Source organism: Equus quagga, chromosome 2 (genome assembly GCF_021613505.1).
Source record: "Equus quagga isolate Etosha38 chromosome 2, UCLA_HA_Equagga_1.0, whole genome shotgun sequence".
Taxonomy (NCBI): Eukaryota; Metazoa; Chordata; class Mammalia; order Perissodactyla; family Equidae; genus Equus; species Equus quagga.
Window position 1 is genome coordinate 2080491 of NC_060268.1, and position 14559 is coordinate 2095049.

At 39.2% G+C, this 14559-nt stretch overlaps 1 protein-coding gene across 2 annotated transcripts in view; it reads right to left on the reverse strand.

The window, feature by feature from the left end:
* Positions 1–1748: 1748 nt before the first annotated feature.
* KLHDC1 (kelch domain containing 1) overlaps positions 1749–14559 on the reverse strand; it is a 48016-nt gene continuing 35205 nt past the window's right edge. For both annotated transcript variants that reach the window (XM_046654290.1, XM_046654291.1), the window contains 3 exons: positions 11670–11754; positions 9916–9968; positions 1749–3296 (listed from right to left, as the gene is read on the reverse strand). In XM_046654290.1, coding sequence (XP_046510246.1) covers positions 3110–3296; positions 9916–9968; positions 11670–11754 — 325 coding nt within the window. In that variant the 3' untranslated portion in view covers positions 1749–3109. The remainder of the gene's footprint in view (positions 3297–9915; positions 9969–11669; positions 11755–14559) is intronic.

Sequence of the window (14559 nt, forward strand, 5' to 3'; positions counted from 1 at the left end):
TCTTCTTATAAGGACACTAATCCCATCATGGGGTCCCCACCCTCATGACCTCATCTAAACCTAATTATCTCCCAAATACCCCACCTCTAAATAGCACCACATTGAGGACTAGGTTTTTATTTATTTATTTTGAGGAAGATTAGCCCTGAGCTAACTGCTACCAATCCTCCTATTTTCGCTGAGGAAGCCTGGCCCTGAGCTAACATCCATGCCCATCTTCCTCTACTTTATATGTGGGACGCCTGCCACAGCGTGGCTTGACCAGCAGTGCGTAGGCCCACACCCAGTATCCAAACCAGGGAATCCTGGGTGCAGAAGCAGAATGTGTGAACTTGACTGCTGTGCCACTGGGCTGGCCCCAGGACTAGGGTTTTAATATATGAATTTTAGGGGAACATATTCAGTCCGTAACAGAGTGATAAAAAAAATGTTCTTGCTGTACCCACACGCTGTACTGTATGGTAACTTAATCAAACTGGAAATTCCAATAGAATCACATGAATACAATGGAAAAACAGGCACCAAGTAAAGCTGGGCAGGGGGCATTATTTGTTTCTTAAAATTCCTTTTTTTCCTTCGAAATGTTTAGAATCAGAATTTTAATTTGTCAGACAGCAGCAAAGTTATTCTACCTTCGTTTATTTTTTATTATTTCTCTTTCACACATAGAAATAATGTATTGGTGAAAACACTTTGTGCCTGGGCTGACAGTATAAAGTTCAAAGAATATTTTTAAGCTTCTACAAAAAAGCTAATACTTTTTTAAAAAAGGTCTTTGTGAAAGATACCATTTGGAAAAAATGTACACTAATTTTGACATGCTATTTACTATATCATACTAAAAATGATAATACCTCAAAAGAATCCTTGACAACTAGAAGAATATCCTGAGAGACGTAATGAAGATGGCCAGAAATTCTCTTTCCTTGAGAAAACCTATTTTGTGAACTACCTGAAAAAAACCATCAACCATTCTCGAGTCACCTTTCAGATAGAGAGCCCGGAGGGGAGCGTTCAGAGATAAAGTTAGGAGGCTGCCGTTGTCTTGGGCTCCTCTGCACTGCGGAGGTCGGCGGCACAAAAGTTGAGAGTAAATCATCAGCTGGTGGGAAGTGAGGAATGAAGACTGCCTGGCATGAAACTTCAAAACCGGCTTTGCCAGTCCCTGACTTGCTGCATCTCCTAATAGCAGGAAAGCCCTGGTTTACTTGGAAGCTGACGTGAAGAGCAGCATCCCTGCCGCTCCTAACTGCAGCTCCCTTAGGACAGGGTGGCACTCTGTGAAGCAGCGCAGGGTATGAGGTCAAGTAAGAACAGCATCAGTTCTGTGCCCCACAGATAATACAAAGATGCTCATTCTCTTGAAGCCTGAATGACAGTGTGTATTTTGAGGGGGTAATCCAACTTCTAATGTTCTAAGTAAACCATTTAAAACAGCAGTGCTTTCCTAAGAGGTTAGAGGAGGCATTCACATGATCCAGAAGCCATTTTAAAAAGTGTTCATTCCACTCAGTGTCACCTATCACTATCCAATAGGTTTTGGTATTTTTCCCTTAAATATAAAATGCTGATACTGAAGTTCATAATAATAAAATAATTGCTTCTAAGACGTATACTACCTGTGAGATTCATTTTCTAAATCTGTTATTCAGCCTAAAAATAGTAAGAAAAAATGAAAACTTACACTGAAATATTGTTTGCATAAACAATTCTAATGACTGGTTCACACTAACAAAACTAGGAAAATAGTAAATCTATGTAGTTTGTTAATAAATAAAATTTAAACACAAAATATATCAATACATAAATAGAAGCTTTACACATCCAAAATATAGTACATATACATAAAATATATCCCTAAAATTTAATGACATACTACAAACTACCATAATTTTCATTATAAATTACACATATATTTCAATATAGAAATATATTTTCTTTAACATTTTAAATTTCAGAGAGAACTTGCATGGTGGTATGGTGGAGAGTGATTTTATATACTGAACTTTTTAGTAATTCATTTTATTAGTCATCCAATGGAAGGGTATGAATGACTGATAATATGAACAATTTCTTAATTATGAGAAAAGTACTTTTAAAGAAATATGAAGATAAATGTAGTGTTTCATTTCTATGTAGACAGTTAATACCAAAAATAAATGGGAAGATCTTCAATATCCTGGGTCTTGAGCACCAACTCTGTAGAACAGTGTGGGTCAAACTGAGGGGAGTCTACACAGGCAAATTACTAGGTTACCATCCCATTTCATTACTCATGGAAATTACTTTAGAAGGACACTTCAAAGGCAAAATGTATTTTAATATGTCCCAAAAGGTAATAAACATACTGCTTCTCAATATTTCAAAGTATTTCAAAGCCTGTATGAAATAAACCTCCACTTTAGACATTTTAAAATATGGTCTTTACATATATATATTTATATAATTGGACAAACTAATAATTTAGGGGTAACAAAAAGACAATTGAAGACATTCATTCCCCTACTCAAATGAAGGTGAGCAACAGTTAGGACAATGCGTAAAAACACTTTACCAGGTGAGGCCAGAAAGGCAGGGCTTCAATGTTTAATGCCATCCCAGGGTTTGCCATTGTTAGCGTTTTGGCTGCATTAGCTATTTAAGGAGAAGTTACTTAAATAACTGAGTTATTTAATGAGAAGCTTTAGATAATTTTAAAGTGACTTGAGAAAGTCTTTCCTTTCTGTAAGCTGATATCAGGTGTTTTTATCCATCTATCTATCAATATGTTGGGGGATTTCTGAAGTCCTTGGGTAATTTCTTATCCTCCTCAAATTTGTGTAATATTTCCAGTAAAGAGTACAAAGTGAGTGAAAATCTCTTACAATTGTACTTACTTTCAGAAAGTATATTTTTTTCTGTAGCTTATAAGGAAATTAGTTTACAAAGATAAATATAAATTAATCTTCCATTAACATCTTATTCCCATATATCCTACACCATATAATCACTTTAACGTAGCATTTTTGTTTCAAATTTTATCTTCTAAACAAGGCAAACAATTTCGGGGGTAAATATACAGTCTGAGTAAAATGGTTAAACATACTGAATATATGCAGTATATAACAACTTAATTGCTACTGATCCATTGATACTTATTTTCGCTTTCTTCTTTTTGGGCTCTTTGTTCTTCTCGGTGATTAACTGCAGTCCAAAACGTTATTTTTTTGAGTACTTGTTGCAGAAGTTTAGGAGGTAATAAAGATATCTGACTTTCTAAAATTATGGCATTTTTACCAATGCAGTCAAGGCATGACCTGTAAACAAAACATAACAAAATTACTAGTTTTTGAACCTGAAGTTACAAAGTAAAATATTTATAGGTAATTATTCTTAAAAATAAGAATCATTATGAAACTTTTACATAATTATGTACTTCCTTTGTACTGTCTGGAACATGATAGGGTATGTGTTCTTTCCAGAGCACCACAGTAATTGTCTATTTTGATAGCACAGGGACTTATCTGACAAAAATCCAATGAAAATAGAAATTACAACTTACCATGAGTAAGGTTAAGTAAAAAAGGATTCAGACTTAATTTCAAAGCAGATTAGTCTGTAGCAGACCCCTTTTCACACATCCTCCCAGCCCAGTAACCATTTACTCTTCTCGGAGAGCTGTCTTTTTCTTCCCTCACCCCAGATAAAGCATCTGACATACCTTTTTATTCCACGTGACCCAGTCTTCCCATAACCCCCCTAGAAATGACTGCACAGGGTTGCACCCTCGACTTAAGCCAACCCTGAGAGAGCAGGTCTGAAGAGAGGGAGCATTTCTTTTTTTTTTTTTTAAGATTGGCACCTGGGCTAACAACCGTTGCCAATCTTCCTTTTTTTTTTTCCTGCTTTATCTCCTCAACCGCCCCCCACCTCCCCCCCGTACACAGTTGTATATCTTAGTTGCAGGTCCTTCTAGTTGTGGGCTGTGGGATGCCGCCTCAACGTGGCCTGACGAGCAGTGCCATGTCCGCGCCCAGGATCCAAACCCTGGGCCGCCACAGCGGAGCACGCAAACTTAACCACTCGGCCACGGAGCCGGCCCTGGAAGCATTTCTTAAACAAAAAGAGCCAACAAGAGACCACCTAAGTTTCTCCCCTTCTGGGGGCCATGGTGTTCATTTTTCCCCTTTGTCCTTCCATTTTTATCTTAAGCTACTTTGAAGAGGGTTTTGCACTTTAAACCAAAAGAAACTTGATTAAGAACTACCAAAAAAGCATCCCTTTCAACTGATAAACTTTAATTCAGAAAGGTAAGTAAATCCTTTTTAAAAGTTTTAAAAGTAGATTCATTCCATTCTGCTGTGGTTAACCTTGGTTCTCATTTTTTTAAACGAAGATTAGCCCTGAGCTAACATCGGCTGCCAATCCTCCTCTTTTTGCTGAGGAAGACTGGCCCTGAGCTAACATCCGGGTCCATCTTCCTCTACTTTATATGTGGGACGCCCACCACAGCATGGCTTGACCAGTGGTGCCATGTCCGCACCCAGGATCCGGGCCAGCAAACCCCAGGCCGCTAAAGCAGAATGTGCGAACTTAACTGCTGTGCCACCAGGCTGGCCCCTTGGTTGTCATTTTTAAAAGGATTTATACTCTAGAGGTTTACATCTTCTTCTGTACTTTCACGAAACTTTCCTCTTTACTCTGAAAACCCTAAATAAGAAGTAAGAGTGAAAATGTTCCACATAGATATAAAAAAAGTATAAGCAAATGAAATGAATCTTATATCTGCTGTAAATTAACTCTGCTGCCATGGGGACACAAGAGTTCCTGGGCCCCTTCCCCAATGGGGAAAGGGGAGAGGCAGATGAGGAAATGGACTCTGTCATTACCATTCATTCACTAACGTGACAAATATTTATTAGTGTGCATACCATACTAGGTACTGTCTTAGGAGGGGGGAACCCAATATTGAGAAAAATTCTATTTCAACCTTCAAGGAGATTACAATTTAGTGAAGAAGATAAACAGTTAACAATAAAGCTGGGGCTGGCCCTGTGGTGCAGTGGTTAAGTGTGCACGTTCCACTTCGGTGGCCCGAGGTTCACTGGCCTGGATCCCAGGTCGGGACATGGCACTGCTTGGCACACCATGCTGTGGCAGGTGTCCCACATATAACATAGAAGAAGATGGGCATGGATGTTAGCTCAGGGCCAGTCTTCCTCAGCAAAAAAGAGGAGGATTGGCAGCAGATGTTAGCTCAGGGCTAATCTTCTCAAAAAATAAAAATAAATAAAAATAACGATAAAGCTTTATAAATGTTGTGACTTGGATAAAATGAAATTCCCATGACAGGCACAGGATTCTATGGGAATAAGATAGGAAGAATAACCAAGACAACCTTAGCAAGCCAGGGGAAACCTTCCAGACGGGAGGTCCAAGCTGAGACCCTGAGAGTCTCAAATTAAATAAACTAAGGTATTCCGGAGAGAGGAGCCATACCCGCAAAGCCCCGGAGATGAGAAATAAGGTTCATTACAGAAACTGCAATTGAGTGGTTCAAATATAGCTGGAGGGCAGAGTGTGAAAGTTGGGCATGTCTAGAAAGGAGGCAGAGAGGGAAGTGTCGGCTCCGGACACCAGAGTAAGGAATCTGCAGTTTGTCTAAGGGCAGTGGAAGCCACTGAAGAGTCATCACAAGACAAAATGTGCATATCCTCTGATCCATCAATATCCCTTCTAGGAATTTCTCCTGAGGAGATCATGCAAGTTTCCAAAGGGATAGACAAGAATATTACACACATAATTTTTACCATAGTCAAAAACTGTAGATGTCCTCAATATATATCAATGACTAGCAAATAAATTGTACTTCTGTGAAACAGAACACTATATAGTCATTACAAACATGAATCTAGATCTATTACACTGGATGATTATATGCTTACATGAAAGATATCCATAATATGAGCTTTAAAAGCAGATTATAAAACAGCATGCGTAATTTGACCCTTTATATATACACATGGACATGTATACTGCTCTCACTGAGACCAATGACTTCTTAGCACGATTAAATCCACTATGTTTTTCCTTTTAAAGTCTAGAAGGATACACACCAAACTCTTAACAATGATCATTGTGGGTGATGGTTCATAGGTGATGTTTTTTTACCATATACTTTTCATATTGTATGAACTTTCTTGGTAAGTACACCTTAATTTTTATCAGATAAATAATAGAGCTATTTCTTTAAAATACACACATCCAAAGTTATGATGGGCATGATTCCACAAGTATGTTAGATCATATCTGTTTTTTTGAGATGAAGGACCACATCCTATTCATCTTTGTTTTTTCCCAGTATCTCAACACAGTAAGTGCTGAATGCCTCTGACTACAAATTTAAGACAGAGTGATCATGCTGGCTGCATGGTGGACCACTGGCTGTGGTGAGCCTGCTTCGTGCAGTAAATACTACTAAATTCCTGCTATACTCAAGTTTTGATGTATCAAAATATGCTCAGCATCAAAAGGGCATGTACCCATTCTCAGCAGCCCAAGGTACCAAGGGTGACACCAAGAAGCCTGACTGATGGTCACTCTTAGTCCCGAGCTCAAACACAAGCCAATCCAGTCTGTCCTTCTGCTTTCTCTCATTTCTACACTGGTTCATCTTCCCCAACACTGTTTATCTTCCCTTCCAAACCTCTCCTTTGTGCTTTTTTGGAACACCAGCTGTGAATACAAACCCCTCAGCTTCCTTTGACTTTCTGTCTTTGCTTTAATTAAAATCTAATAAAACTGCCTTTTGCACAGCCTTCTTGAGAAAAGAGTAAGAATTGGCCCTCATCTCCGTTTTCACAGTCAAGGAGCCAGTGTTGCTATTCCCCTCGCCCTCACTGCTGCTTCCAGCCTGCTGTCATGTCACCTTCAGTGGGTGCCGTCTAGTAACCTCCTGCTCTTTCTCCCCAGCCTCTGAGGATGCTGGCCCTGGCTCACCACAGGCTCCTCTCTTGACTGATCTTAGTATCTGTGTGCAAAACCCTTTTCCTCTTTATGACCTCACTTAGGACAGTTCTGCTTCTGAAATCCGAAATTTCCATACCCTCCTCATGGACCATAATAAGACCCCTCCAATTTTAACTTTCTTTCCTATCTAGCCTAGTCCATATGCATTTCATTCTCTTGCCAGTGACTTTAATCCCCTTCTCCACGGTCCCTCTGTTCTACCATCCTAGCTAAACTGCAACCATGGGTAACTTCAGCCAACCACCTCCCTTCTGCACCTGCAGCCTGCCTGCTTAGTGCTGCAAGAGAAAACCATGCTTCTGCAGCCTGATTCTACTGTCTCAGCTGAGCCCTCCTGAGCGCCTAGCACTTCCACGTCATATGTCCCTCCTCAGCATCTTCACAGTCGCCTCAGCAGCTATCTCAAATCTTCACCGCTCTTCCTAAGTTCGTTTCCTCACCTCTCTGCTTTCTTATCAGATTCAGTACCCTGCCCCCAACCAACAAATTCCTGTCTTCATAGCCATCCTTCCTTCTTTCCCTACTATTTAAAAGAAAAGTATTCTTCCTCCTGTCAAAGGCTAATTCAATTAAAGTTTGCTAAAATCTACTTCTTCAAGACCCTGCTCCACCAATTCTTCCTTCATTTCTTGTGTTTCCAACAACTTACTCCCCATTGGTTTCTTCCCCTCAGCACATAAACAAATATGCTCACTCCTTCCTGGGCTTGGTAATTGTCCCCAGAAGTCATCCTGGCTTCCACCATCACCTTAATCAACAACTTCCTATACTGCCAAACTCCACGGCATTTCCCACCCAGATATTCGATGAGCTCTTTACAGTAACAGTCTCTCCATCTTCTGTTCCCTCCTCCCTCAGTTTCTTGTTCCCATTCTCTGCTGGTTCACCTTTAACTTCTCTGGTCACTCTCTTGTGCCTCCTCTTCCTCTACCTCAAATGCTACAAGTTCTTAATGCTCAATTGTTGGCTTCATCCTTACTCTGGAAACTCTTCCTGGGCAGAGCTAATCCACACCCTTTCATAGCCCAGTGATTCTTAAATCTTTATGTCTAGCCCGCATCTCTCTCTATACATTGAACTATTTAATGGATAACTCCACTAGAAGTCCCATAAGCACTTCAAGTTCAGTATGTCCAAAACCAAATTGATCATTTCTACCCATCCCGCCTTCAAACCCACTGCCTTCTCCATATTCCCTCTATCACTAATTCTTCCCTCTTCTTTCCCTTGGCACCCATTCAACTACCAAGCCCATTCTACCTCCTGAATATCTCTATCTCCCTCCCTTCTCCAGCTCCTCTGCCACTGTCTAGATCAGACTCTCACTTTGTGCCTGACCACAGGAAGAGTCACTACCAACTTTCCTAACCCAGTCACATCTCCCTCCAATCTTTCATCCACACTGTTGCTAGAGGAATTTTCTAACTTGTGATATGATCATCTTATTCCTCTGCTCCAAATTTTCCCATGCTTCCTGATCTCCTACAAGATAATGTAAACTCTGCATAAGAGACTGAGGTGCTAGATGACGTATGGTTTCTGATTTCTTGTCCCAACCTCATTTCTTACAACTCCCTACCTCATACTTGCATCCCAGGAATACTTAAGAATTCACAGTTCCCAGAACAAACCATGCTCTTATATATATATCTGGCACTAACACCTTTGCCCTCCTTGTTCATAGGAAACCCTTGTCTCAAATTCTTCTGCCTCTGCAAGGACATCCCTAATCTTCGCCGTCTTAACCATGTGGACAGAGTGCCTTCTTCTGTAGTATTCTCATGAACTTTGTGTGTATTCCTCTTAAAGCAATTTTTCTATTATAGTTGTTTGATTTATATTATTGGCAATTTAAGGGAAAGGTCATGACTTTTCATTTCATAGCACACAGTGCCTTCCCATGGGAGGCACTTGAATATTGTATTTATTGATCCCTGCATATAAGGAACTTGCAATCTAGTTACGTTCGCAGCAAAAGTCAAGTAACAACACAATCCCAAACTTTGCCTGCGCACTGGAACTCCCTTGGGACATTTCAAAAATTCCAAAAATTCAGATCACACCCAGACCAATTAAATCACAATCTGTGGGGGTGGAACACAGGCATCAACATATTTTGAAGCCCCCCATGAGACTCTAATGTGCAGAGAAGTTTGGGAACTGCTGCACTAAGTGATGGAGCAGCTAAGAAAGACTTCAGGAAGGTCTGGTTTGAGCTGGTACGGTGGTGTTCAAGTGGTTCAAGCCGTAGAAGGTCTGGAAGTTAGTGTCCACCTTGACACACAGCATGTCATCTTCTCTCTCTCTCTTCCCCTCACATGCCTTCACCCGTGTCGTTCGTGCTGCATAAAATACCCACGCTTGTTCACTAGGCAACTTCTACTTCAGTCAAATCCTTCCTCCTGACTCCCGCAGGCAGAAATAAGGGCTTCTACAATCTTCCCACTAAACTTCGTATACTCTCCTTTTAAAGTAAGAGTGAGTATATGAGCTCAAACACTGTAAGCCACACCACCAATTTAATAACAGCTTTGAGGTTTTTAAAAGAAAGAAATTCTACTAAATTAAATGCATATACATGTGTGTCTATTATTAAACACATTCTTGATTTCCAAAAAGTTAAAATATCAAAAAAGTCAGGCTATGTTAAATATTCTCATATGAAGTAAATGCAATTTTGCAAACAAAACAAAAATGTGACTGTACTGTGTATTTTAATTTTTAAAACTCACATTGGTATGTGGGTCACCATTATAAATTTGATTATACTCTTAGGAAGATGTAAACATTTCTTAAGTTCAAGTCATAAACTACCCGAAAAATATTATAATCCTTCCCAAAAAGGAGGGAAAAGAAAATTATCATATATTAATAACATATATATTTTAAAATAATGAATTTACTTACCTGAGTAATGAATAAGGCTGTGTTTGAAAGATCAATAAATCATTACAGTGACCCTGATCAACATAAAAAAGGAGTTATCAAGATTTTTGATAAAAATAACAATATATTAATAATTGAATATTTTTATTTTATAAATGTAAATGAAATTATGTAAAGCAGCAAATAAATCTCTCTCTCTGGCTATTGACACACACACACACACACACCCCCCCACTATCCACACAAACTTAGGACATGTGGCTACCCTTTTTTTAATACCCAAATTTTTACCAAACCATAGTCTATATAATTGCAAATTTTAAAACCAGAAACATGTTTTTCTCTTAGAACAGTGAGTTCAAAATGAGAATAGTACTGTTTTCAACCTTTTTTTATTTTTTAAGCAAAACTTTTTTCTTCCAAATGACTCTTATTTTAAAATTTCCTCTTTAATCTGTCTCCCTTTTCCAGGTGGTGGATTTCCCGGGAATTTTAATTTGAAAATCACAGATCCAGAAGATTTTTTGAATAATGACTCTCTCATCTAAAAGTTAATGTGGAAGAGTCAACAGAAAATTTCTCTTATCCTTTCAAATAGGTCTTCGGAATTTCATAATTTATGATCATGATTTTAATCAGAATTCCTATTTTAATGATAAACTTCGTATCTTAAATAAAGATTTCTAGTGCCAAGAAAAAGAAGACAAACCACAATAAAGATTTCTAGTGCCAAGAAAAAGAAGACAAACCACAAAATTTGCTTTTCAATTAAATGCAAAGTTGTGGTTTTAATCTTTTACTGAAGCACTGACTTCTTAGCTAAAGAACATTCTAAAACTTTCATATACATAACATTTACATTGGAGGCCTTAGAACTTTAAAATAAACCAAATTTCCTGGAAAGAAGCCCCTTATTTCAGGATTCACCTCCACAGGAACGACTCTGGAGATAACTAGGCTGAAGAGACAGAGCAGGGGAGCCGGCGCCCCCCGGTTGGGCCCTGAGCCCTAAGCCCGACCCTGCCAGCTCAGAGGCCTGCTGTTCCCAAGTGTCCTGTGCAAACCAGAGTTGCCAGTCCTGAACTCCTGTCCCATCACATATGTCGTATGAGTGCCAGCATCCTGCTCTGAATATCCCAATGTGCTAGGAGTGAAAGAACAATCCACTCCAAATGCTACTCAGTTATTCCTTTGACTTTAGTCTAATCAGATTTTGAAACTGGAATGTTTTGATCTCAAATGTAAAACAGGGGTGAAGCAGCGGCAAAAGGTACACAAAACAAAAAGAAAATACACCTTAAACAGTTCAAAGTAGAGTCCTTTTGGGGGAGAAGCTAGTGTTGACGATGCTCTAGTTGTTAGGTTAGGTTAGCAAATTTCAGGGTCCTTGTTATTATACTTAGTAGTCTACATAGGCATTAGATATACTCTTTTTATGGATCAAGTATTACTTATCTATATTTTAACTTAATAAAATTATAAACACCCATACTATGGGGAGGCTCAAAGAGAAAAGAAAAGGAAGAGTCACTCTTTAAAAGCTCTTATTAATAATTTGACTAATGAAGTTAATAGACCTATTTTGTTTTGTAAACCCAAAATATCCTGAAATGCTTCACAAAAGCCACTCATTCTGAAGATGAATCATATAACAGAGTAACATTTCATGCCGTTCCATAGTTTGCAATGTGGGAATATCAACAATTGTTGAATAACCATTTAGTGTGAATAATACAATTACTTAGAGGAAATATTTAGATATGAAACTTTCTTACTGTATCCAAGGAAAGCAAATCATCTTTGCTCCCACCAAATACCATTATTTCATTTTCTTTTCCCAGACAGGCTGTGTGCCATAACCTGTGATTGAAAATTACAAACAGAGTGAAATACTATCAAGGAAGGAACTGTATATCGTATATAAATCAATTTTAAATTGCACATTCTAAAATTTAATCTATTTCAAAAGAGGCATGATTGAACATGAACCTTTGGCATATCCTCAAAGAGCTTAGATTTTAAAGATTCCTCTACGATCAGTAGAGGATTAGATTCCAGAGTTCATTAAATCAAACCATTTCAAATAAGGAGATGACTTCCAATAACTCTCTCCTGTTATATCCCTCACCCTTTTTCTAACCTCTTTATCTCATAGATATTATCACAAAATAATTTAAAAAGGAACTGATCAGCCTGTTGCAGAAATAGACACCTTTCCCAATTTTCTCATTACTATCTGCCATATTACTGTTCTTAGCATTTTTGACTCTTTTTCCTGTTCTCTGCTCCCCGTGACCTGACAGACACAATGGGCATCCCCTGTGTCGACCCTGCCGCACACTCCCCACCCTGGGTGTGGACCACCGCAACGTGTTCCTCACTTTCTGCCTCTCCTCTCTCCCAGCTACGTGCCGCTGATAAGTCATACTTCCCAAACACTGTTTCAACCATGGACATTTCCTGACAAGGAAGCATCTGTGCCACTTTTCCTGGCTAAATATTTATGACCAACAGCTATTTCTTTTTCCCATAAATCTTACTCTCGTCCTTCCCCAAATGAACACTCTACTTCAGCCAAGTGCATATATTGCATCCCCTTAGAGAGAAGCTTGTATCTATTTCTAGGCTTTGGCTCACCCTGTTTCTTAGAATGGGAAGTCATTCTCTCAGGGCTTTAGAAACTGGCTCAAAATCCCCAGGAAACGTTCCAAATACCAGCCAAACTGGCTCTGTCAACTCTCCGTTCAGCCCCTTTTGACATTTATGTGCTCATTTATTATCTCCTAACTCAACATTTGATGATAAACTGCTCTACATGCTCTTTTAATGGTCTGAGGTCTGTGTCTTCTAGCTCCCTACAAAGACTGGAAGGTCTTTAAAGTCAAACTTGCCACAGTGGTGTGCTGGGACTGGCCGACCTGCTAGTTACAACTGACCGTGCTCATCTCCATCCAACTCTACCTTCAGTGATGCCATGTTGGTGGCTTGAAATTGGCCATGGTGGAAATCAGCAAATGCTACAAAAGGGCTCTTTGTTTTGTTTTGTTTTTCCTGGAGAGCAATTGTTAACTGTTTACCAGCACACCACTGGAAAATTTGGGTAATCTAATTTTATGTTCTCCTTAAAAGTGCTTAATATGGTGTTCTGCATCCAGTAGATGCTCAAAAACTTTTGATTAATGAAAGCAAACACAAAACACCAGCATAATTTATCCAGTGATTAAATAAACAAATTATTTCATAAAGGAGTGGAACATCTAATGTTCTTTTGGAAATGGTCTGATAGTTCATATTCATCTCCAACTTCACATTATTTACCAAAGATAATTTTATGGTTTTACAAAGTTCAATATTTCCAGGGGCTCTAAGTCTCAGAAAAAAATACACATAAGTTTCTCAATTTTAGAAGATAAATTAGGGTTTTAAAAAATCATTGCTTTGACTTTGAGAGTACTTAGATTACTTTTCTTTTTTTTTTTTTTAAAGATTTTATTTTTTCCTTTTTCTCCCCAAAGCCCCTCTGGTACATAGCCGTATATTCTTCGCTGTGGGTCCTTCTAGTTGTGGTATGTGGGACGCTGCCTCAGCGTGGTTTGATGAGCAGTGCCATTTCCGCGTCCAGGATTCGAACCAACGAAACACTGGGCCGCCTGCAGCGGAGCGTGGGAACTTAACCACTCGGCCACCGGGCCAACCCCTTAGATTACTTTTCTTAACAGACCAAATTGCTGAAGCAACAGATGCCCCAAATAATTACATATTATCACCTATTTTATTGCCATATAACTTACTTTTAGTACATTAATCCTTTTTACTTAACTTTCACAAGTGCAAACAGTGGGATTATGCACAATTTGTTAAATCAAATACTTTCCTGGAACAATCATGACACATACAAAGACAAATGTACTTGGGACCCAGGATAGAGCTGAGTCATTAGATTTTGTTTGGGAAATACTCTGCCCAATTCTCCAACTTGTGTGTTAGAACATAAATTGATATAAATCTTCAGCAACACCCAGATTATGCTGTGGGGTTGGGGGTGTGGATGGGAAGAGGGATTGGGCAAAGGAGATAGAACACAACGAATGCCCTCATATATGAGAAGGAATGAGCTCGATTTCCTGGAGAGAAGGCCATGTGCAACCTTGGCAATACTCATGGCTCTATGTGTCAACACCTCATTGGACAGCTTTTACAGACACACAAAAAACGGTCCTTGCTCACAGCCACCTATGCAGGCAATCAGCTATGGCCGTACAGATGGCTTTTCAACCAAGCACAGCTCTATCCAAGGTGAGACCCGGAGAACAGAGTGCTACACTGCAGAACAGTGGTTCTCAACCAGGAGCGATTTGGCCCCCAAGGGGACATTTGACAAAACCTGGAGATATTTCTTATTGTCACAACTCCAGGTGTTGGGGGGGCAGCACTACTGGCACGTAGTGGGTAAAGGCTAGAGATGCAGCTAAACAGCCTGCAATGCACAGGACACCCCTACAAACAAAGAATAACTTGGTCTGAAATGTCAGTAGTGCCGAGGTTGAGAAACCTGCTGCAGAATTACAAGAGGAGAATTGGGCAGCTTACATTTCAAATTATAACTTGGAAAAGTTTGCACAAAATGCATTAGATGTTAAGTAAATTCGCACTTTCATAAACCAG